General features: G+C 42.2%; 2 protein-coding genes across 2 annotated transcripts; both read right to left on the minus strand.

Moving 5' to 3' along the window:
• Nucleotides 1–1,666: 1,666 nt before the first annotated feature.
• On the minus strand, nt 1,667–16,044 carry slc17a7a (solute carrier family 17 member 7a). Its single transcript, XM_061090754.1, has 13 exons — nt 15,983–16,044; nt 6,383–6,635; nt 6,016–6,134; nt 5,472–5,586; nt 5,235–5,322; nt 4,514–4,600; nt 4,115–4,257; nt 3,811–3,960; nt 3,298–3,430; nt 2,616–2,726; nt 2,296–2,423; nt 2,100–2,169; nt 1,667–2,016 (listed from the first exon to the last, which is right to left on the minus strand). The coding sequence occupies exons 1-13, from the start codon at nt 16,042–16,044 to the stop codon at nt 1,667–1,669; spliced, it is 1,809 nt and encodes a 602-aa protein (XP_060946737.1).
• A 2,022-nt stretch (nt 16,045–18,066) lies between these two features.
• Nucleotides 18,067–25,063, minus strand: slc6a16a (solute carrier family 6 member 16a). Its single transcript, XM_061090755.1, has 12 exons — nt 24,959–25,063; nt 23,583–23,799; nt 22,948–23,105; nt 22,107–22,233; nt 21,835–22,010; nt 21,509–21,619; nt 21,142–21,383; nt 20,675–20,855; nt 19,561–19,762; nt 18,995–19,154; nt 18,722–18,884; nt 18,067–18,414 (listed from the first exon to the last, which is right to left on the minus strand). Exons 1-12 carry the CDS (start codon nt 25,061–25,063, stop codon nt 18,067–18,069), a joined length of 2,190 nt encoding a protein of 729 aa, XP_060946738.1.
• Nucleotides 25,064–25,299: the final 236 nt, after the last annotated feature.

A 25,299-nucleotide genomic window follows, 5' to 3' on the forward strand; every position in this document is an offset into this window, starting at 1 on the left:
TTGTTACCTCTGCCAAGGAGGTTTCACCCCTGCAAGCACAATTACACAAAAACTACTGGACGGATAAACACGAAACTTGGTGGAAGGATGCAGTACGGGTCAGTGAGGAACCTTTCGAATTAAGATGTTAAATCATTTGTTCTGGATACGGATCGAGGACGGATCCAGGAAATTCTTTCACCTTCTTTAACATTGGGTTTTTCACCATTTTCCCAGGGATAATTCATGATTGTGATGAAAAGAATCAAGCGTATATATGGGACTAGATATCTATGAGTGTGTGAAATCTTGTGCAGTCTAACTGCATCTAAAGGGGCGGCTGGGCCTTGGCGGAGGAATGCACTTTGGCTCTGTCTAGATGCAAATGCAAAAAGCTGTTGCACTGCTTGGTTTCCCTCCTGGATGTTGTTGCACCTCTGACCTCTTCACCTCTGCTGCATTAAGGTAGAGAAGATACCACTTTTAAATTGAGGGCATGAGTGGAGCTAATGTGATTGGCCGTGATTATCAGCAAACCTTAAACCCCACCCCTCTGATGATGTATGATAATGAATATTTGCTGAGACCACCATGTTTCCATGCTCTTCATTGCCACCACCACATATTGTGCCACCACTCCCTCCGCACACTGCACACGGACAACTTGACTGTGCTGGCATGAAATCTGCAACCTACACGTGTTAGTGAGTAAAAGGAAAAGAGGGATGAGGGCGTAAAGCGCTGCTGTGCCCATTAAAACATGCTCACCGCACAATGTTTCAGCACCTGCACCCAACACAACACACACACACACACATACACTCTGACCCACCAACTCAAACATGACATTTAGAGACACGGTACAGTCGGATGAAAGGATGAGAAGGAGAAAACACAGGGAGGTAAACGGAGGGAGAGGCAGCAGCAGAGATACAGAGAAAGGCAGAAACAGAGGCAGCATGAGCTGTGATGCCCGGGAATATTATAACGATTGCTCCTCACACTGGTTAAGTGCTGGAACTATCACTCTCTACTTGTCATCCTGGGCCACCTCTCCAAAGAGATCACACACACACACACACCCTCACACACACACACAGTACCGCACACACACTACTGCACACACACGCATCCACACACACACTATAAATGGAAAAGTCACAAGAGTCAGATGATCTAGTCGTAACGTGTGCTTTGTGACCCACAGGCCTGGCTGGACGTGACCTAGTTAGGTCAGGCCCAGGTGAGATTCAGCGATACACCACATTGCAGCTTCGTGCGCGCCCTTGCACACACAAACACACACATACACACACACACACACCCACACACACACACACACACACAAAATCTCCTCAGCAATGTTGTGGAAACAATGCTCCTGACCAATCATAAAGAGCCCAAGAGCAGGAAGGAAGTCTGGGAGATTTTTTTGCGGATGAATACTGAATGTGAAATTTGTGAAAGTTAACAACTAAAACCTTCATGCAATGCTTACACACACACACAAACACATACAGACACACACACAGACACTCACACACACGCACACACATGAACAATGGAATTAATCGGATGCATACTCTTGATATGTACAGTGGTAAATACTGTACACAAGCACACAGTAGGTCCATTCAGTGTTGCAGTGACTCTTAGAATCTTCCTCTTTACTTTATCCTGATTTGATTTATTTATTGATTATTTGTTTGATCACGTTGCTCTTCGGTGTCTGCTCCCTCTCTTCCTCTCCGCCGTGCATGTAAGAGTTGTATCCAGGCGGTTGAACATACTCCTCAGACTTATCCCAGTCCGACACCCACCCGGGTCCGGCTCCTCCACCTCCTCCTCCACCTCCTCCTCCTGCGCCCCCGCCCCCGTTAGAACCCACCACGGGCTTCATGGCGCCGTACTGCCCGCCTCCACGGTAGAGCTCCTCTGTCTCATTGGCCAGTTCATCCTCATCGATGATGCCACACTTCTCTTCGCTGGTGTCTTCTATGTCCGCCCATGGCTGCTTCTCTCCTGATGCAAAGAGTCCTATTGAAAAAATAAATCACTGTTTATTCTGGGGTCTTCTACACTTGCCTCACATGAAACTGTATTTGTAAGTGGAGTCATACCATAGAAAATCACTCCTCCATAATGAACGAGGGCAGCTATAAGGAAGACATACTGCCACTCCTCACGTGTCTGGAAGAAAGTCAAAAAACAGGATTGATTTCATCTCCCTCATTGACTATTAAACAAAATAAAATAAATACGACCTCAAAGTTTCTCACTTCGCTTTGTTAGGTTCATATCAGTGAATGTTTGTACCTTGTGTTTGGTCATGGCTCCGACTATGAGAGGACACACCATTCCTGATAATGTTCCCACCCCGTTTGAGATGCCCATCAGTATGCTGGCGTATCGAGGGGCGATGTCCAAGTGATTGACATTAAACCCTGAGAGGGAAACACACCAAAACGGGCACATCCTTTATTTCTCAAGGTTTGCCAAAGGAATGCCAAACTGATCCTCTAAAACAGGAGCAACAACCCAGTTTCCACCATCTCTCTCAAACACTGTTGATTCGACTGAACTGACTCAGACATGAAAGGTGACATGGCTGATGAGATCTGATTAAACTCTCTTACCTGAGATTGCAAATCCACTGAAGCCCACCGCGAGGACCAGGAAGGAAATGGCAACACCTTTAGTGTGAGAGAATCCCACTACCAGCAGGAGGGTCGCCTCCATCCCAAAACCTGAAACACAGACACACACACACACATTTTGAAATGTAACAAAATCCCTTTACAGCTTTATAGTCAATTAACTATAGTCAACTATAGTCAGTTAAACTAGAAAGATCATTATATAAATACAGACCATTTAGTCCATCCATGTAAGTACATTGTATTTATATTGAACCTTTGCGTTGTGCAAAAAATATTCATATGATACCATTTGTAGCAGCTGCTGCACTTGAGATATTAAACGACAGCTGTATGAAAGCGGAAAATAGCAGCAATGCAACACGTCTTTCTATTAGTTCTGTTTTACTTTCATTCATTATAAATCCTAAACAGAATGTAAATACATTGCATGCAAATATGATTTTTTTAAACTAATTCTTTAACAAATCAAATAATATTGTTGCAATAGTTGCTAAAAGTAAGTCACTGAATTTTTTTTTCGAAATGAATAGTATCCAAAAGATATTCAGATATTTAGTTGATGACGAATCTGAGATGTTCTACTGTTTTCTGCTCTCGTCGTACACTGTTGCCAGTTTTTTTTTTTTAAATCGTCTCCTAACCGTCCTCCAACTCTCACCTCCACAGTTCATCATCTTCCGGACGTTGGTGGTGGACATCAGGTTGTGGGTTCTCAGGTAGTCGGCCAACTGGCCTCCAATTGGCACGATGATAGTCATCACCAGATGGGGCAAAGCGGACACCATGCCCACCTGAAATAGAGAAGAGAAGAAGGGTAATTATGAGAGGATAATATCGGGAAGGAAACAGTTATTATCAATCAGAGTAAAAATAAATACAAAAATGTTTTTTTCTTCAACACCAATTTAAGGCCCTAGCACCTAATTGAGACAAGTTGCTATTACAGTAGTACATTGGCCGATTCCCTGCATGCATGCTGTACACACCCTATATTTCTATATTGTAATAAAGCCATTTCATAATCATAAACACAGTATCCAGACATGAAGCCAAAATATCACAGATATGAACTGTTACACAGAGTCTATGACCCGGACGTTTGACCCGTCAGGTGGTGCAGGTGCGTTTCTACAGCTGTGAAAGTCTCTACATGTGGACGATATGGTCTCACCTTGCTGATCTCGAAGCCAAAGACCTCTTCAAAGTAGGCCGGCTGGCTGATGAGCAGCAGGTAGAAGGTCCAGCTCCTGCAGAAGTTGGCTACAATGATGGCGTAGACTGGCATGGAGGTGAAGAAGTGTTTCCATGGGGTTTTAAATTTCTGCCACCGAAAGGAAAAAGGTATCACTTGGATTCACTGACTCGTGAATGATAGAGTCAGGTGTGTGTGTGTGTGTGTGTGTGTGTGTGTGTGTGTAGATCTGCACTCTAAGAGCTTTTTGGTGTTTGACTGCGAGGCTGTACATGAACCATACATGCAGAGGGTTGAGAAATGATGCAGACTCTCCGATTGCATCTTCGATGTACTTCCTCTCCTCTGTTGTGATGGTGGGATGCGCTGCAGGACTCTCGTAAGACACCAGGACCCAGAACAAATACCAGAATATCCCAAAACAGCCTGGAAGAGGAAGAACAGACACACAAGGGAACACAGAGAGTGAGAGATGCTGAAAAACAAAGGGACTCAACCCATATCAATAAATAGAAATAAAAAAATGTAGTTCTGTAAATGCAACTGACACATACATTAAGTCATCGAGCTTCTAATGAAACAGAAACATATTGGTCATAATGGTCATATCTTAGTATTTTACTGTCTGAACAGTCATGTTTCTGCAGTAAACCAACACGTGCTTGAGTATAAGGATACCAACCATAGACGTAGAATACCGAAGGCCACCCAGTGTATTGCACCAGTATCCCAGCTAAAGGCATGGCCACCACAGCCCCTGCATAGGATCCTGAGACAAACAGAGAAAACAACAGATCATTTAGTTTTCATTTGTAGCCGTAAAGTAATGTCTGCCTCAAAACAGGTAATATAAATCCATTGAAACCCACATGTCTTCTAATCTCTAAAATTAGCAGGTAATTATTGTGGCTAACCTCGGGCCAAGAAGTTATGATGTCATCTCTGCTTGTTTGTTGTTTAGCCGAATTAAGTAAAAACTTCTGAAGAGATTACCACAAACCTCAGTGGAAGGATGTGGTATTGGTCAGGATGTTGCAGATTTGAAACAGGAGAAGGGTCCAGGAGTTATTTTTCACTTTCTTTAACATTTAGTATTTGACGTTTTTTTATTTTTCGAAGGAGTAAGTTGTGGATCTCGTTTAAGAATTTTACCCACATTTGGGGAACTGGTATCTATGCGTGTGTGACATGTTGTGTAGCTTCCTAGAATTTAACCGTTGGGCCTTGGTGGTGGAATCTACTTTAAGTCTGAAATTGTTTTGTGAACTTTAGCTCTTAAAATGTACCGATATTTCTTGGACTCTTTCTATATTTACACAACCTAATTTTCCAAGCCATAGACCCCAATGATCACAGATAGTGAATTCTGGGTAAATGTGTCGAACAGGGTGTTGAAACTTAACCACAAAAGGCTGTTGTGGCCAATCGACTTCTCTCCAGCGGTGGCGCCCACTTGGCCCAGATCCCGTGGCAGGCTGGGTATGATACACCCTGAAGGATGAAACACAGTCAGAGACGCACTGGTAGAGCACACACACACACACACACACACACACACACACACACACACACACACACACACACACACACACACACACACACACACATACACCTTCAGAACACACAGAAACCCACTGTACCTCAACAAGGCCCTGGCATATCCTGACCAGTATGACACAGCTGTAATGGCAGCGAGCGGCTGATGGAATCAGCATGTTGAGGGTGGAGGTGGCCACTATGGCAAAGCCGAACACTCTTAAAGACACAAAACACACACAAGCTGCCTCAGATCAAATATTCAACGGTAACAGCTGCAGCCAAGGAGGTGGTGTTTTCATCTGTTTCATTTGTTTGTCTGTTAGTTTGCAGGATTATACAAAAACTACTGCATGAATTACTGCAATGTGTTTGCAATTTGGTGCCGATGATCTAAATAAAAATTTGGTTCTGGTGAATTGTTTTTTAAAAATTGGACAGACGGACCTTGGCAGAGATTCGCACTATACTGAGTGACATTATTGGAACAACAAGCTGCTCAATACTGTTTATAGCAAGGTACAAATTGAGTGTGTATAAATTGTATTTAGATTCCCCCTTGAGGGATTAAAGAACTATCTTGTATCGTATTGTATTGAATCGTTGGGCCCATATCGGACAAGATTTCCTAAATTTAAAAATATTCACCTGTTGGCTGCAAATTTTTGACATATAAAGCCACCCGGGATCTGTGTGACAATGTAGCCCCAGAAGAAGGAGCCATGGATCATCCCCACTGTCTCAGGGTCCCAGCTGAACTGTGCAGCCTGGAGAAAGAAACATATTTAACAACTAACAGTCATGAGGACGGCGAATAAACTTCATTGGAGACCAACCTTTGAGTCAGTTTTCACCGCTCAGACTCTACATATACTTTGTCAAGTTATTGGTATAAATGAAATGAAGTTCTTTTAAACAACTTTTACTGGCATGAATTGTGTCCTGAACAAAAATAAAACAGTGCAAATACATTTGCCGAAAAGACAACGGCTTGAATTTCTCCTGTTAAACTTACCACAAGAACTTCCTTGTTGCCTTTGTAGACAGTGTGGTCGTTGACCATGCTCACGATGGCCACACCCAGGTTGCATCGGATGCCGAAGGAGATGCAGAACCCCAGGCCTGACAAGATGGCGATGATGTAGCGCCTGGGCAAACCAAAGCAGGTGCAGTCCACCACTGGCAGCTCTTTCTCCTCCACCAGCTCAGGACGGCCCTCCGCTGATAGCTCGATGGTTTCTCCATTGGTCTGCCGCTTCTCTATCAGCCTGCAGGAGGACACAGAGAGTTCAGAAAATAAGGTTTTAACAAAGATATCCATGCATCAAGAGACATGCTACACAAGATGCAATGATAAATACATAAAACACAGTAGAATTTGACATTTAATATAATGCTATGCAGGTTTTAACAACAGTTCAGTGACAGACCCAGAGGTTAGTCAACCGCAGATGTTAGCCTGCATCTTCTCTGTCGATCTAACGCTGCAAGGACATCTTCTGGAAAAATGCTGCTCCTTATTTGCTGATGATTTAAAGTGGTCAAAGGTAGATTTCCATTTAAAAAAACAGGAGAGAGGGGAAGAGGGAGAGGTGAGGGTGAGGTCACACACTGATGTACACCTCCATCAGGGACAAAACTTGCATAACATGGAAACTGTGGCTCGAGTGGGGCGATTTCCTGAGAGTGTGAGGAACATTTCCAGTTCAGGGGACTTTGGGTTGTAAAAGCTTAAAAAGTTGCAAACACTGTGTCCTGGTGTAAGTAAAACTCTTAAAACTGAGTCTACAAACACCCTGGTCAGAAGTTATCACATGTGCACTCAGCTTGGTTGTGACAATATCTACTGTCTGTCTCTGTAGTTTGTGAAATAACCTATTCCCAACTCAGCTACTTCAAGTATAAATACTTCTGGAACTCCAATATCTGCCGTACTTGACATAGGTATTGAGTCTATTTTATTTTGATCCTAAGAAGTGTTAAATTAAACGTTAAACTGCAGAAACCCTGAGATACATTTTTCTTCATGCATGTATTTAACAAATTTTGTGGCCTTTGCCCACTTTCCGTGAGCGCTCTCTTCAGATGTACCTTCACCTACAACATGCACCCGGTCGGGGTCGTGTCGGACTCAGTGTGTGGAAGCATCTGTCACAGGATGAGGAGCAGAGATGCCCCAGCGTCCTCTGCTTCACGACGCCTGGGACCTGCTGGTGCTGCTCAAGATGTCTACTCTCTCTCTCACACACACACACAGGAGGCCCACACCGAACCATCAATACCACTGAGCGGCAGGCTCGGATGTTAATACTGGGAATTCAGAATTGAAAAAAAACAGACACCTTGATAAAGTCTGAGCAAACTCAAGACCTTTTTTTGTTTATCGCTCTATTTATTCATACATCATAGACTTGTTTTTTACAGATATATACTTTCGTTCTAATTTATTGATTTATTTACTCACTTATTTTCTTTCTCAGGATTGATTTCCCTTTAACAATTTTTTTTGTATATTATCTTGATCCTTTTCACATCTTTTTTATTATTTCATTGTTTTATGCTTTATCATTTTATCTCCTTTTATCGGCCTTTAGAATTTTCCTCATTTCAAATGTATGAGATTTACGACAGCGGTTCCTCAGTTCCTGTTAACATTTTTAGCTCTGTGTATGTGGATGGGGGTGAGTGGGTGGAGTATTGTTATTGGTTGTTTGTCCATGCTACTGCTCATTTTGTACAAGACCATTTTTGTCACTTTTTTCCACAGGAGTCCAACAGAGAAGTCAGGAGAGCGACCATCTGTGTATACACACACACACACACACACTCACACACGCACACACACACACACACACACACACACACACACACACACACACACACACACACACACACACACACACACACACACACACACACACACGCACACACACACACACACACAATGCAGCAGATACACATGTCTACAATTAGACAAGACGTACCACAACAGATTTTAATGCAGCTACACACACACACATATATATATATATACAACATATGTATTTTTCATAAGTGTGTTTTGTGAATTCACAGTGAAGTGCCCTTGTGTGTCAGCCGTCCACTTTCCATTGGCCTGATCCAGTTAGTCAGTGAGCTGGAGAATCGTGCACAGGAAAAAGGCACAATCACCACGAGGATTTGCACCATGTGATGAGGATCATTGCATTTAAAAACACAAAAGGTGTTTTTTAATTTGATCTTCAGCACCTTTCTAAAGACACAGCGTCGAACGCTCCTTTGTTTTTCCAAAGAAATGTTCCAGACAGTTCCTCTCTCTCAGGCTCTCAACAGGAACTGCAAAATAACTTATTCACATACACGACAAGTCAGGCTCTGACACTAGTTAATTATTGATGTGTTTTTGGATGTTAAATAATTGAATCCAGCTTTTACACCGTGATCTGTCACTACCCATCTATCTGTTGTCCGTCTGCCTGTGTGCATGTGCGGCTTTTCCTCCGTGCGGTTGTTATATTTCTTCGTTATGCTCGTGGATTCCTCTCCCTCCCCCATTTCCACACAGCCCATTCTGCATAATCTCTTTACAGGTTCATGCAATCGGTCGATATGGAACAACAGGACCAAGATATGCCAGTAAAATTATCTCTGAAATAAACCTGGGTCCATCATGAGATTCTGTTTTTTTTTTTTGAAGTAAGACGTAAGGGACAACAGAGCAGTAATACTTTGTAAAGCAACGTTTTTTTTGAATTCGTAAGAGATTAGAGAGGATGCTGCATGCATCCTCTCTCCCTCTCTCTCTTTGTCTCTCTCTCCCTCTTTCCCTCCCTCTCTTAATCTGTTACAACATTCAGATTAGGATTACAAAAATGATTTACTTCCGGAAATGAATATGGAAGGACAGGCCAGCACCGGGGCTTGGTGCAGCGGGCTTCTCTCTCTTATCACGACACACTGTTGAGTTCATGCTGCTCTTTGGTTCATTTATTTGAATCAGATTAACTTTCATTTACACACAATTGTCTTTTAACAAATCACAACAAAATAGTTTCCTAAAATGACAGTTTTGTGTTTCTCGTTTGGTTTTTATGTTTTTAGATTCTAAATGATTTATTTCACTTTTTACCTTTGCCAAGGAGGTTATGTGTCTGTTTGTTTGTTGGTTGATTTGTTAGCAGGATTGCGCACTAACAAATAAACCGATTTCCCACATTCAATTTTGGGTGCGGATGCAGATTAAGGGACAGATACAGGAAAAAATATTTAACTGTCTTCTTCAGGAAAAAATGCAGAGATACATATTTTTTTTTAGATTTCTTACAATGATTTGTTCCACAGCTATTGTTAAACGTTCTACTTGACATATTCTCATAATAAATACAAGTCAATGACGTTGCTTATCAGTGACATATGCCAGGCTGTGTTAACCAGCAAAAATGTATCCCATTATTATGTAGAGTATGGAAAATGATAAATTTCTTATGTAAATGAATGTTTTGAAAACCGGCATTTTAAGATTTAAATACTGCAAATGAATGAATATTTGGTAAATTATGATCAACTAATGTTTGTTAGGTTATTTAAGGAAAAACATACAATCAATATTAATATTAATATTATTTTAAAGCAGTTTTAGGGAGAGGACATTTTGTCCCCAAATATGCTGATAGGACTTTTTTATTGTAAGGAGCCTGAGGGTAAATAGGCAAATACAGGAACTTTTCTTCCTGCTCTCTTTATCATTTATTAACATTAGGCATTTTTCAACACTTTCATAAATTTTCAGGGAATAAAGCACAGAGTGTGTACAATCTGGTGTGGATGTAACCGCTGCATATTTTACATTATTGAGGTTAAACTTTCTAGTTAACATATATTTATGTTAATAACTTTATCTCTCATGAGCAGATACATGTAGTTTCAGATTTTAAGATAGATAAGATAGTTCATTTATATTTTTACTATAAGAACCACACAATCATGCGTGTGATGGCTCGGCCTTGTGCACATGCATCGGCTTCTGGACATGGAAACTGAGAGATGCCTTTTTGACAATTATCCTGTGATTCTAAGCAATAAGTTGATCTGACACAAATATTTTTTTCTATTGATTGCTGTCGTTTCTGCACCAAACGAACGCTCTGCCTCGGCCCCTGAGTGGAGCTCGTCCTCCCTCTTCAGAGTTAGTGCGGGTTGCAGGAGGATCCTCATTAAACCTCCGGACAGATTGCAGCCTGACACCTACACATATGCTACCAGCTAACGAGGCTAGCCCACAGCAGAAATTACTGTTAATTACACGGATGCTTCGCACTAAAGGGCAATCTGGCCTGTGCGCATGTGTGTGAGTGTGTGTGTAAGTTCCCTAAAATAGCTCACTAGCTCAGGGTCTCCTCTAATGTTTTATGGTGGTAGAGGAGGATTTAATTGGTACTTTCACTTTAAAAACAAGTACAATAAACTTTAAAATCTCAAAATTAGAAAAAGGCCCCGTCGCTGAGCAAGTTAAATAAGAGACACAAAGAAAAGAAGAGTCGTCCTGGGACCTTGGCCTTCGTGCGAGACACTCACGTCCACTCAGGTGACGTCTCTTCTCTTGTTAGCATGCAGCGAGGACCTGATTGCTCTCAGCTGGAAACGATTAATGAGGCAGAGAGCACGAGCCGGCGGGAGCCCCGTGACCCTGGGCCGCTGGAATATCATAATTACAACAGTAACAGGCTCAGTGTGAGTAACCGCACACGTCACATGAGCCCTGTGTCTGAGCCGTTCACCAGAGCACAGGAAGCTGCTGCAACATCAGATATGTCAAAAGTAAAACCTGATTCAGGATTCAAATTCTTGGGAGGAAGTGGTGCAGGAAGTTAGATGGGAAGACCCCATCAATCTTTGGTGTGGATCTGGATCAGGGGGCAGATCCAGGAAGTTTTTTTCACTTTCTGTAACATGGCGAGATTGGGCGCTGAATGTGAATCTGATAACACAACACTTCCACATTATCAACAAATGTTTATTAAGATAAGATAAGATAAGACTTTATTAATCCCAATAAAAATATTCAAGTCTACACTACAGAACCATATATATTAAAACAGAATACAGTGTAAAACACGATATAGAAATAAGTCTAGAATATAAATGAAGATAAAAGTATAAGAAAAAAAAGTAAACAGATGTTTATTGTAAATGAAATATAAATATGTAGTAAATGATAAAGGAGTAAGTAATGTGGGATATTGCACAAGATACTGATGTTGTACATATTTAATGTGACACACAACTAATAAGGAGGTGAACTGAATGAAAGATCTTCCTGGAGAACACGCAACTCTCCACATTTGCTATGATATTGTGAGAAAATCGTTATAATTTTGTCTTATTTGTGATGGATGTATAAACTGTGACAGGGAGTAACACGTGCTGCTTCGTGCCTCTGTTTTTCTCTGGATGTTAGATTCACCAATTCAGAGAGCGTTCAGCATAATCCTCTCATAAGAGGATGATGGAGGCCGAGAGAGAGAGAGAGACAGCGATGGAGGTTGACGGTAAAATTATTATATAACATCAGACGCCCTGGTCATCACATCTGTGTGCCCATTGATCCTCCATTGTGCCGCATGTAAACCTGTACTCCCCCCAGCCCACCTCAGTCCTCATGTATGAAAATGATTTCACCTCTAGTTAGGGGTCAGATTATTATGGGTGGTAGCTTTAGGATTTTATATTTAATTTTTAAATGGAAACGTCTGCAGATACTTTGTAATTTGGATAGTGGTGTCTCCCCCTTCCTCCACGAGCCTCTCACTGTCCCTGAAGTGAACAGATTGGGTCTCGGTGGGACTGTGTCACCCAGGGAGACACCCTCCTCCCCATCCTGTCACACCACAGTCCCCCCCTCTCTCCTGTGGACACACACACACACACACACACACACACACACACACACACACACACACACACGCACATGACCTTCAAAGTCGTATTATCGAAAAATAAAAGTGAAAAAACTCAATCCCTGCAGATGCACTCACACACCAACACACACTTCTCTACCTTTATCAGAGGGTAGACGATGAACTGAGCTGTTCCACCAAACGATCATCCCGTTACACATGAAGATGATTTCCAGTTCTGCTGTGTTTACAGTGTTTTGAAAACCGAGCTGCAGCAGCACACGGAGGCTGCATGAACACTGAATACTGGATCTGTGCTAACGTCATGGATATGAGAAGCATTGCTGCCAATAACCATGCACGCTGAGCAGCTGCAGCTGACTCTCCGAACTGCTCACAGGTTCACTATAGACCCCTCCATACACATGACTACATGTTGGTTCACCAACACACAACAACACAGGCCGAGCAGCACACTGACAGAAACTCACAGCCAAGGCCCAGCAGAGCCTTTAAAGTCAATCAGGCTGCACCAAATTCCAGAAACTCAGAGATATCACTTCCCTAAAGATCCACGAGAAATGGGTGAACATTTTGAAAATGATCCCTCCTTGCAATCTTGCAATGTTAGAGAAAGTGAAATAAAATCCCTGCAATCCCCCCCGATCCAGATCCACACCAACATTCAATAGGTTATGGCCTAACCCATTCTGCATGCTCACCAAGTTTTGTGTAAATCTGTTCAGTAGTTTTTGTGTAAACTTGCCTACAACACAACAAACGGACCAGGGTTAAAACATCACCTCTCTGGTGGAGGTGAAGACAGAGAAAACACTTCTCTGATTTCTGTTAGTCTCCAAAAGCATCCTGCTCTGTCCCAGTGTGTAATGACTGTCAACAGCTTTAACATTATCACTGCCTCAATCATAAAGACAGGGATGCTAATCATCACAATGATGTGAGGTATCCATATGTTTTTATTTGAAAAGATGTTTCTCACTGCCCTGAGAAGGTATTTTTTTCAGTCCAGCTACAGGGAAACTCTTCTGACTTTACATGTGCACAAATAAGTGGAGCTAAGATGCTCAGTTTCTTTAAAAAAATAATAATTTCAACATATTTTTTTAGATTAATTAGAAGGCTGTCATTAAACCCCACCTAAATGTTTGTAGTTTGCAAATTTTCATTGTGGTTGAAAAAAAGTAGGTATCTGTAAAACTAAAGTATCGGAATATCTTGGTCCTGTGTGTAATGTGACTAAGAAAGAAAAACACTGGATAAAAATTTGTATTTTTATTGTGTTGCCTTGAAAAATAAGTTCCCCTTGTATGGCGATGCAATCCAGCAGATTCAGATAAGTGGCTGATTCATTTCAAAGTCTTTTTAATGAATATATGTTGCAATCTTCTAATTTCTTTGAAAGGGCAAGATGTCAAACAGACACTTTTACAACTCCTACCAAAAGTTGTAGAATAAATCTGTTTCTTTATATTTCGGGAGTAGCTCCCTGGCACAAGAAGATAAATAAAGGATATTTGGGCATTTCTTTAAAGTGATGTTAACAGAGTGAAATTGGTTGAGGAGCGATGCGGAGTGTACTTGACCTACAGTGCTGAAGTTTATGCTTAGCTAGTGGAGTTTAATATAGAAACAGCAGATGCATTCTGATGGAGAAAATGTTTAAATAATAGATGGACGCCTGGCTGCTTTCATCAGGAGGGATCGTGGTTTTGTCTGTGAGATGGTGAAATTGCACACACACACACTCACATATTCACAATGCGCTGGGAAGCTCGCCGCACTAGAAAATGATCACATTTCTATGCACACACATACAACATGAAACATAGATTGTTGCTTGCACTTTGATCTGAGGCCACATAAAACCATGGGTTCACTGTAGCTAAGCTGAGGAAATGCCCACTGCAACCAATCAGACCTCCAATCCGCTCCATCACATCTCTCATAGCATCGGTGAACACGCATGGCTCATGACCAGTGAGGGAGTAAAAGCCTCAGATTTGCATGTCTGTTAATCTGAGAGACCCTTATAGGCGGGAAGTTGTCTGTGCTGGTTTCTCAATGTTTGGATGGATGGAAGGATGGATGGAGGATGGAGGAGGGAGCGGCTGCAGGAAGTGACATGGGGCTGGGATGGAGCGAGTGGGAGGGGAGAGTTCAGGGATTTGCGTGGCTCGACAGCTGGACTGAAAAACAGGCTATTTCAGGACGGGATTTATACGTTTGGTTGCTACCTCAAATCCTGAGAGCGTGAAAGCTTAGAGCAGTGGTTATTGCATGAGGTTCCACCAGTGTCTTTAATCTCTTTTCTAATGAAATATTGTCTGCACAACAATCTGTGTTGCAATTTTTATACAATTTATTCGCTATTAAAGGTAAAGGTAGTAAATGTTGTTCTTATCTTTTAAAATGCACTGTACTCTACTTTATTTTTATAGCTATAGGCCTGCGATCGAAATGTCCATCAGAAGATGATGTGAAATGTTCAGATGTTGGAGTTGGGAAAAGTCATTGAATGAAAAGTTGTCAGTTTGCCTTTTTTATTGTGTAGCGACTGATAAATACACTTGGACTGGTGTGTTGTTGTAAATCATTGTATAGTTAAATTCTAATAGTGGGAATTTAAGTTTGAATGATTGATATCGTATTATTCGATTATAGAAATAAGTCTCGGATGATCTCTATCCATTCAACTATGCAATACTTTAATGGTAACTAATTATAATTCATTATTTTTATGATGTTAATTTTTTTAAATGATGTCCTGAGATTTCAGAATTCATTCATAAGAGGAAAACAGATCAAATGTTACTCTTTGACTTTTCTTGAACTGTTATAAACATTTAAGCTCATTATACACAGACTGATAACAATGGCTTTAACATTGTTGATAGATAGATAGATAGATAGATAGATAGATAGATAGATAGATAGATAGATAGATAGATAGATAGATAGATAGATAGATAGATAGATAGATAGATAGATAGATAGATAGATAGATAGATAGATAGATAGATAGATAGATAGATAGTTGAAGACTTTGGCACCATCTGTTCAGTGCTCTCATCCAGCCAGGTCGTGCCAATAACGCATAGAAATATTATGTAACCGCACTTTCCCTCTGACACACCAACACGTTCAATCCACTCTGAGCTGGGACAAATCGGACAAGAACAAACAAACTAACTAACTAACAAACAAACAAACTGGATGAAGCGAGTACAGAATCAAACAGAATCAATCTTAGTTTTTGGAAGAAAAGTGTCCAAAGCATGAAACCACAGTGAAAAGAGAATCCACTTCAACATACACAAGTTCACTGCACCGTCACAAAATGAAATACAAACAATTAGAAAACCAAACATGAAATCAGAGCCAAATAATCCGTCCATCTCGCAGCGTTTTGAGATAACCTCTGTCAGTGATGCGCACAGCTGGAGCTGAGCCTCGAACACGATCTGCTGCTCAGACCCAACACTCGCTTCTTTCCTCAGCTCAGATCAATAAGGAACAAACTTTTCCTCTACTTTACACTTCCTGGTTGGATGAGAGAGAGAGAGGGAGAGAGCGAGAGGATGGGAACCGCAGAGTCCCGCAGAGAACACCCACATCCATCCATCCCCAACACACGAGTAAAAACGGGGGTAAAAGTGAAAGGTGGGGTCGGGAACCTGTGAATGAAGGTGTTTAGCTACCTGTGAATTTTCCCCAGAGTTTTCCCCGCCGCCGCCTTAAACCTGTCCGGTCGGATCTCCATCCTTACAGCTGCCTGACCCGGCCCCGGTGCTGTGCCGATGTCCCGCACACTCCTGTCCCGCCCGGGTGCGCGCAGTCTCTCTCTCTCTCTCTCCCCCCCCCCCCCCCCCTCTCTCTCTCTCTCTCTCTCTCTCTCGATTGGGAGTGGTCTCTTGTTTAATATACAGATGCAAAAACACACTTGTTCTTTGCACTTCTATGTGCTCATATAGCAACATTGCTTTGGCACAAATTTGGCCCACATTCCACATCTGGCCCAAATACCATATGGATGGAATGATGGCAAATGGGATCGTCCGCTTCCGTTTGCCAGATCTGGGCCACAAGTCAGCCATAGCAGGGCCTCATGCCAACCAAAGGTGGCCCGAATTTGTTTTGTGCTATTCAGGCCATATTCACCATTTATCACAAGGGCCACTTTAGGTTCATATCCATATTACACCTTGCATAGAGCACCATGTTTGCCAAAAAGAGGCCCATATTTGTTTGGGGATATTTGTGGGCACCTCTTTAGAATAAGTTAACTTTAAATATCTGTGATAATGATGATAATATGAAATAACACTAATGATATATTGATAATAATAATACATTTTATTTGTAGAGCACTTTAACAAGACTCATAGCAAATAAAAGCGAATCATTTAAAATATAAAATACACATTTCTCATCACACAATGAAAGCTGTTCCGAAGATTGTTGTGATACATATACAAATATTTGATCAATGAAACGCCAAACCAACATGTACACCTGCAAACACTAGGGAGATTTTGTAATAGCAAGTCGCACAAAACTAACTTCACAGAGTACAAAGGACTTGCACAGGTATGTGTTACAGCAGCTCTCCCACCAAAAAGTAAGAATGTAAAGAGCCGTGTGAGAATTAAAGTGATGTTGATGATGGAACTTCTCTTAAAAATAGACAAATTCTTACAGATACATAGGAAAACAGACCTGGTGTCTGAGGAAAGTTCCAGAGCTTCAGTGAAAATGTTCACTTGCAGCAAATATCTGTAACATATAGGAACTATGATTATGTAGTAATGCATATGAATGATAAAGGTGTAGGGTAAGTATTTGCTTGAGCTTGCATCACCATGAACAACAATATTTATTTGCATTATAATATCCTTTGCACAAATTCACAGAAAATTCAAAATCACAAATGGCCTTCAGCTTTGTGAATAAAACCCTTCACCAACATTTTATTGGTGTATTATTTATTTATTACTCTTAAACAAGGTAACATCAACTGAACTTTAAAGGTTTTTTAAGACTTTGAGGTTTTGAGTGAATGTGAGTGAATCACAGAAAGACACGAGTCAGGTTGCTGCCATCTAGAGGTTTATTCAGGTACAACTGACACTGGACGAACACCAAAAAACATTGCTGTTCTCCTATGAGGTAAAACGATATCAACACAAAGTAAAATAAACACATTTAACTGACATATCAACATCTCTCATTTTATAAACAACGTGATTAACAAAATAAATGCTCATACATACACACACACACACAAACCAGACACACACAGACACACAGACACACACACAGAGATCACAGTTTCTCATGATAAAATGTTTTCACGCATGAAGCACATTTCTGTCAGTTTAAAACCCAGTATGAAATCAGACTGGCAGGAACAAGACAAAAGTTTAATATGACAGACTGTTAGCTGGTAAATGTCCTCATCTAAAAAACTACAATAAAATCCTTTGCGTCATCAACACAGCGGCTTTTGTCCTGTTTCATGTATTTACGAGTGTTTTTATGTTCTGAACATAATGGGTGGTTCAGAACATGAAGCTGAGGTCATCGATTCACAAATGTAGAAAATAAAAAGCCTTGATGTGACTGTGTAATGTACCGTCACTTATATAAATAAAATTACTTTGGCTTGTCAGCAATGGATAGCTTGCTTGAGTATGATGACAGGGTACAACCCAAAGACTCTCTCTGATAAAGTCCGTTCATGAGTGTCCGTCACAAACAAACCACTGTCCTCCCTCAGCTGTGCTCACACTCCTGTGTCTTGCACCTCATCCTCATCCTCCTCCTCCTGCTGCTGGGGCAGGAGCCGATATTGTTCGTTGCCCATTGGCGGGAAGACAGTCCTGGGACGAGCCTCGTCCTCCTCGGAGGGGGCTCGGCGGTGGGAGTCCAGCTGCTCGGTGGAGTTGCACTTGGTGTACAACTCGCGGTGCACCTCCTGGCCCGCTCCCTCTTCGGAGCCGGCGTGACGGAGCTGGCGGTTTTTCCACGTGGAATGGATGTAGCCGATTGGCACGGGCAGGCTGGCTAGGACTATGAGCATGACGATCATCCCCAGGGCCCAGCCAGGATACTCCAGAGTCATCTCAGAACCCTGAAGAGACGGAGGGACAGAGCACATCAGAGAGAGAGAGACATCAGCAGGTACGCACAATGCAAGTTACTTTAGTAGTGCAATAACTATTTAGTTAGACTATTTATAAATGCAAATTTTAAATCAACTTTAATTTTAGAATCATTATATCTTTGTGGAGCTTATACCAGATATAATATACATTTTAATCAAGACTCAAACCATTATTATGTTCTATTTCATAGGTGGACAAAGGTGTCACAATAAAACAATCACCTATGCAGTAAACATGCTATTTTGACTGCTGTCTTTACATATAATATCTTACTGTGTTTTGATTCCAGGCGGTGTATGTGGGACGTTTGAAGACCATGCGCAGCAAACTGGCCGCCAGCAGACCCACCATTGCCAGTAAACACACATACTTCCACAGATACTTGTAGATCACTGGAGGGCGCCATTTGAGCATTACCTCAATATCATCCAGGAAGCTGCAGTGGAGGAAATAGGCATCTTTTAAATTTTTTAACAATAACAAATAAAGACCAGGACACAGCAAAGACAAAGAAAATGAACATCTGTCATGTATATTGTTTCCTACCGATCGGTTCCATAAACCCAGGAAACACTGATGGTTTCAAAGATGACTACGATGACAAGCGGGAGCGTGGCCGAGTAGTCGTCAAACATCGTCACAAAGTAGTTGCCCGAACGCTGGGTGAACAACATTCCTATCAAGAAACCCAGAGCGCAGCTGGACACTGTAAAACAAAGGATGTAGACAGGGTTAGACGATAGGAAAGGTACAAAACTAAAAGTACTATAATAGGTCATATAAAATAAAACTGTAAAAACTGCCAAAAACATTTTAGAACAATGTGAGGCTTAGTTGTCTGAATAAAGAAAAAGACCATCTATTTTACAGAAGTGTATTGTGTTGACTTGGATCAAAATACAGCTGTTTTTTAGATAGATCAAAATCTCAACATCCCAAAATCCTGAGGTACCTGCCCAAGGTCCGACACAGGAGAATTATTTTATATTCCAAATGTGTAAGTCTCAAATGTAATCATACATTCCTGCAAAATAATTTAAGTCAAATACGGTAAACGCCTGTAATCCAGAGAAAAGTTTGAACACATGTTCATTTGTGGGGGGCAGAATTACCAGTGAGTGCGGTCCTGTGGCGCCCCAAGACGCTGAAATTGTCCATGAGAGGTGTGAGGATTCCCTGCATGGTCCCAAACATGGTGCTGAGGCCCAGGTTGAGCAGCATGAGGAAGAACAGTGTGGACCAGAAGGGGCTGGCTGGGAAGAGGGCCATCACCTCAGTGAACGCTATGAACGCCAGGCCCGTCCCTTCAATCCCCTGCAGGCACACAAAGAACACAGAGGAGAATTTGTTAATGTCGACTGTTGGTGGAAAAAGTACGTAGGGGCTCCACACACCAGGAGAGACAGCGAAAAATGTGGTTTTGATGTTTCCAGTCGTATCCTACAAGTACAACCTACACAAAACATCGAATTCTGTGATAAAATAAACACTGAGGTACCATGAGCTTTCCTGCCTCTTCCTCTGTTTCTTTAGTTTCTCCTTTCACTCCTATATCACAGCTTGCTCCCATCTCTCCCGGGGACCTACTAGATTCAGTGTCACATATGTTTTCCTCCTCTTGCCGACTGGATGTTTTACGGCACCTCCCGGATTCTTCAGGGGTCCTGGGAAACGCAGCACTCCACCTACATACTGTGCTATTGAAATGTTCACCACTGGCCGGGCCTCATGATTTTCTTAAGGCCATGTGTCAGCACCATGTGAAGAAATTCTTTACTTTCCCTCTTTATACAGCAGAGATTCATACAAGACATATATAATGGATTTAATTATATTCTCTGAATTAGTAGCATAGGCAGAAATAATATTTTGGATGGGCCTGTAAGAAAGAGGGTGGGCCATCGTTTCCCAGAAAGAAAAACAGTAATTGCAATAAACTACATAACAAAAGCAATTCGAACAGCACTCAACTAGAATGGCAGAGCGCATACCACTGCCAAGGCTTAACAGTCCCGTTAAATTAAATTTAGCTGCACCAAAATTCATACCCTCATAAATATCAGTCCCCTAAACATGCCAGATTTCTATTTTGAATAATAGCAACCACTGGCTACTGGCTACACACATCTGTTCTTCAGACATGTGGAGTCTCTCCCACTTTGACCCTCTGCCTGTTAGTCAATCTTTCCCGACGCCACGCTTTCGTATCCGTTAAATGCCGCTCACCTTATTCATCTCCTCCTCCAGACTGCAGTCGGTGATGTTTGGACCCATAGCCGGGCTGTAGTGACGGTACCACTCTCTGTAGTCCGGTATGGACACAGAGCTCGGATCTGACATGTTGAACCAGGGCCACCAGTGCTCGTCAGATCCATGTGACGCCATGGAGCTGAGCAGACCAAGATTTCTGCAAGAGGTTGAAATTAGAAAATACGATAAGAGAAAGACAACAATAAAATACTACTATATTGTGAATCCTTGTGAAGTCCATTTGAACTTACAGACCTCTTGGGTTCACTGATGTATTTCTACTATCTACTGCATGCATGTGCTATATTTGCTTTCAACAACCATTTGCAAAATCTAACATATTTCTGTAGTTTCTAGCATCATGTAAAATGTAGTTTTAGAAAATATGTTGCCAAAACGGACTGAGGGAACTCAATAATTCATTTTCACACACACGCTCGTACTTAGTCACGCAGCGTAGTGCAATGTTCTTGGCCCGGAAACCCAGCACAACAAAAACCACCAGCGATGCCAGCACCGATGTCATGAAGTTGATGCAAGAGACCATCAGCGCGTCCCTGTGGCAGTTGTTGTTGACTGGATTGTAGGAGGAGTAAGCGATGACGGAGCCGTAGCCCAGACCAAGGGCGAAGAAGACTTGTGTGGCAGCCTGTCGCCACACCTGCACACTACCCCAGATCTCCAGCTGAAAGAGACCACGTATTCAAAAGTCTCATTCAGTGTTTATGAGAAAACTTATTCGAATTCTAAATTAAGAAACAAAATCCATGTGAGAAGGAGAAGGGGACAACAAGAATATGATGAACTTACTTTAGGGTAAAACATATATGTGATTCCGTCAATCGCACCGTCCAACATCAACCCTCTGATGAGGAAGATGAAGAGCACCAGGTAGGGAAAGACTGTGGAAAAGTACATCACCTAAGATTTGGAAAAAGAAGCGGAGGATGATTTTTGGGCCAGAACATTTGAAATGATTAGTTCCAAACACATCTGTACGTGTTACATCCGTTTCTGTTTGTTTGTGGTAAGTCGAGCCAACTGACTTTCTGCCTGCAGCCTTATCTTAACCACATTTACCACACATTTGAACTGGCTGTTGATATGGTAGAGGTAAAAACCAGAAGTTAAGTTACCTTTGCAGAGGACTTGATGCCCTTGATCATGGCCAGAGAGACGATGGTCCAAGCAGCCAACAAACAGCCCGTCATGATGGGGTTTAACTCTCCGGAGTCGTCAATGGAGTTTGTGAGGTTGAGCGCTTTCCGGAACCAGAAATAGGACGTCGGGGAGCTGGCTGCACATTCTTTCACTGTCGATGGAGGACAAGACCAAGATGGTAACTTTATGACCTTTGAGTGTTTTCTATGTGACTTCATTTTGTTGAGTTTCTGCGTAACGCTAGTACCTGTGCTGTTAGTGGCTACGTCGATAGGGCACTGCTCCCACGGCAGAGGAAACTGAAAAGAATTCCCCAAGTAGAACAGGCTCCACGCAATGATGACATTGTAGTACAGAGCCACGTAGAAGCAGACCTTCGGGGAGAAGAAAGCGTTTGTGAATGATTTACTTGGTGATTTCTCAATATTTACACAGCAAGTACTTGAGATATACAGTATGATATAGTGTGTGCAGACTTGTATATAGAACATTCTGGAAAAAACATCTTTCAAGGTCAAAAATATGAACAGCAGAGAAAAGCAAATCTAAAATGACCCAAGACAGAATTGAGCTTAATGCAATGATGCGTGTGTGTACATTTGTGTGCGTATATGTGTGTGTGTGTGTGAACTGTAAGTGAGATCGATGGAACTAAAGGAGAAATTAGGCATTTGTGTGCTTTATGTGCATAGAAAGTTCTTGTTGAATCTGTTCGCTTCGTCTCGTTCATATGGAAAATGTTTACGTAACAGCACTGCAGCACCAAGACTCTCTCACATGAAAAATGTACTCAACATGTGCTTTGACATTTTACTTTGTCCCACGTCTCATCCTCTAAAATGAAAAGGCAGAATTTGCTACCTAAACTGCAGCCAGCCTCCAGGTGGCGATAGAGATGCTCTGGCTTCCCTTTTAGTGGAGCAGTCATGTTGACCATCTTATATACAGTTTATGTGAAGGTTGTAGAAGCCTTATATAGGATGAAGAATAGCATAGTTCTGACAGATCTAAATCAAGAGTTCAATTTGAAACCAAAGAGAAATTAAAAACAGAGAGTAAATCTATATATATGAATATAAAATCCTTACAATGCAGCTGGAGTAGCCAATCCCTGCCAGCTTTGGGGAGATGTGCTTCCACACGCCGATGCTTCCCTGTCGAATGCACTGGCCAGCTGCCAACTCCATGAAGAACAGTGGAACTCCCACAATCACGAGAAGAAAAACATACAACAGCATGAAGGACCCTGGAGGACATGAAGAACGACAAATTAAGAAACTAGAAATACAACACTGCGTGGTGTAAGATTTGTTTTCACATAAAGTCACTTTGACCTTTACCTTCACTGAAATGCAATCAGTTAATCTTTGAGTCCAAGGGACTATTTGTGCCAAATCTGACGAAATTCCCTCAAGCCAATCTTAAGATTTCACAGTCAAGAGGCCAATAAATTGTTTTGGGACTTCACAGTGACCTAGACTTTTGACCTTTGACCACCCAAATCGAATAATTTCACCCTTGAGTCCAAGTGAATGTTTGTACCAAATTTGAAGAAATTGGCTCAAGGCCTTCTTGAGATATCGCGTTCACAAGAATGGGATGGACGACCCAAAGAAATAACTGTTGCTGGTGCAGAGTTGTGTCATCTTGTGTTTCCCCCCCTTTTTTAAATGCCCCTAAAAACAGGTACACAGTTGAAACTAGTAACTACTGAGACACTCACCTCCTCCATTTTGGTGGCAGAGGTACGGAAACCTCCACACATTCCCTAAGCCCACACTGAACCCCACCTGGGCCAACACGTACTGGAACTTCGAGTCCCAGGCGGGCCGGTCTCCATCACTGGTTGCGACTGCATCCGGACCTGGTGTGAGCTGAGATTCAGACTGACCCTCACCCAGCCAGGCTCTGTCCTCCGTGTCCAGGGAAGCTTTTTCCGTCTGGTAGGAGAAAAAGAAGCCTCAGTAAAACCTCCATGATGTTAAACTGATTTATTAAATCAAATATGCTGTGACAAGGTAAGAGCTGCAAATGAAAAATGTCAAGGGAAAATAATGCACCAATCCTCTGCAAACAAAGCTCATGTGTGTCAGGCTTCACCCAATCGAGAACAATGATTATCTATGAGTTTGCCCCTTCCCATTCTGGCATTTACCACATCCACTTTATCATTTATCCGGCACCACAACAGTTAACGTGTTCTGAGGTGTACGAGGGGACCACAGACCACTGACGGTCTGGAAGAGGGAACAGGAAGGGGGCCACCTCTGACCTGCCATGTGAAAACAAAACTGTGATACACATGTGCTGTAACTCATGCTGCACTCCAGATTCATAAACAAACATGGAGGATAGACGCCTGGTAGAAAAGCAAACACAACATTCATATATGTGTATGATGAGGGCGGGGATCAGAGGTTGATCTGCTGAATCGGAAACAGTCAATGGATAAAGAGAGTGTATTTATATATAGTTTTTCAAACTAAAAGCATTTCACAGTCACATTCAACCAATCACGCATACATTTGCAGTTGTATTTTTGTTTGTTTTTTAGAATCACACACACATACATGCACAGCTGTCAGGTGAAAATGTGGGGTCAAGTGTCTTCCCACACGATGGACACTTAGGAATGCAGACTGAAGGAGCCGGGGATCAAACCACCGACCTACTGGTTAGTGGACGACCCACTTCAGCTCCTTAGCCACAGCTGAATCCGAACCCAAGTGAAAAAGTTGATTATCTGAATTGTCTGCCATTCACGTTATGAAAATGCTGCCGACTACAAACTCTTGATCATTAACTTTGCTACGATGAGTGGACCGGATCCAAATATGACTTAGCTCGGGCCAAACTGGCTTTAGAACATGACCCGGCCTGGGCTATTTCCATGTGCCTGCCATGAGAATGGAAAATTACAAGAGGCGCATGACCCAGAGGAGAACTGCGGCAGGTCGGCCAAGACACATGGCCAAACGGTGCAGGTGATTATAGAAATGGGTTTCCACACATACACAGAGCCGTGTGAGAGAGTGACATAAGAGCGCATGAGTGTGCAAATAGAGAGGAGGGGGGAGGAAGGAGAAGTCGCCGCTGCACAGGCCTGAGGGTGAGGGTCTTCAGTGACGTGTGGGTGAGAGTGGGAATCCACTGGGAGGTGTTAAGTTTGTATTGGTTCACACTGTGGGTGGGACTGAGGCGCATGGGTAGACCGTAGCTGTTATGGTTGTTCACAGGGCACGAGAAGGGCAATTACCATTGATTTTAATGTTGTTGACAACTGGGCACCAAATAAAAACTGCAGCCTCATGATAATAAAGTCATGCTACATGTTATTTGTTTTGGCAAATAAACAACAATTGCTCTGGTTCGAGCTTCGCATACATGAGGCCTCGATTCTCCGGTCTGGAAATTCAACAGCTGCCAGCCAAGTGAAACAA

This window comes from Limanda limanda, chromosome 17, assembly GCF_963576545.1.
Source record: "Limanda limanda chromosome 17, fLimLim1.1, whole genome shotgun sequence".
Taxonomy (NCBI): domain Eukaryota; kingdom Metazoa; phylum Chordata; class Actinopteri; order Pleuronectiformes; family Pleuronectidae; genus Limanda; species Limanda limanda.

Bases quoted from the DNA above. Each gene is read 5' to 3' on its own strand.
- slc17a7a (XM_061090754.1), bottom strand. From the start codon at position 16,044: ATGGAGATCCGACCGGACAGGTTTAAGGCGGCGGCGGGGAAAACTCTG. The intron at 5,587-6,015 runs GTGAATATTTTT...TGTGTCTTTAAG, and splicing joins CAAAAATTTGCAGCCAACAG to AGTGTTCGGCTTTGCCATAG. The intron at 4,258-4,513 runs GTTGGTATCCTT...TTCCTCTTCCAG, and splicing joins TTCGGTATTCTACGTCTATG to GCTGTTTTGGGATATTCTGG.
- slc6a16a (XM_061090755.1), bottom strand. From the start codon at position 25,063: ATGCGCCTCAGTCCCACCCACAGTGTGAACCAATACAAACTTAACACC. The intron at 23,106-23,582 runs GTGAGTGTCTCA...CATGTCCTCCAG, and splicing joins CTGCCACCAAAATGGAGGAG to GGTCCTTCATGCTGTTGTAT. The intron at 21,384-21,508 runs GTAAGTTCATCA...GGTCTCTTTCAG, and splicing joins CATATATGTTTTACCCTAAA to CTGGAGATCTGGGGTAGTGT.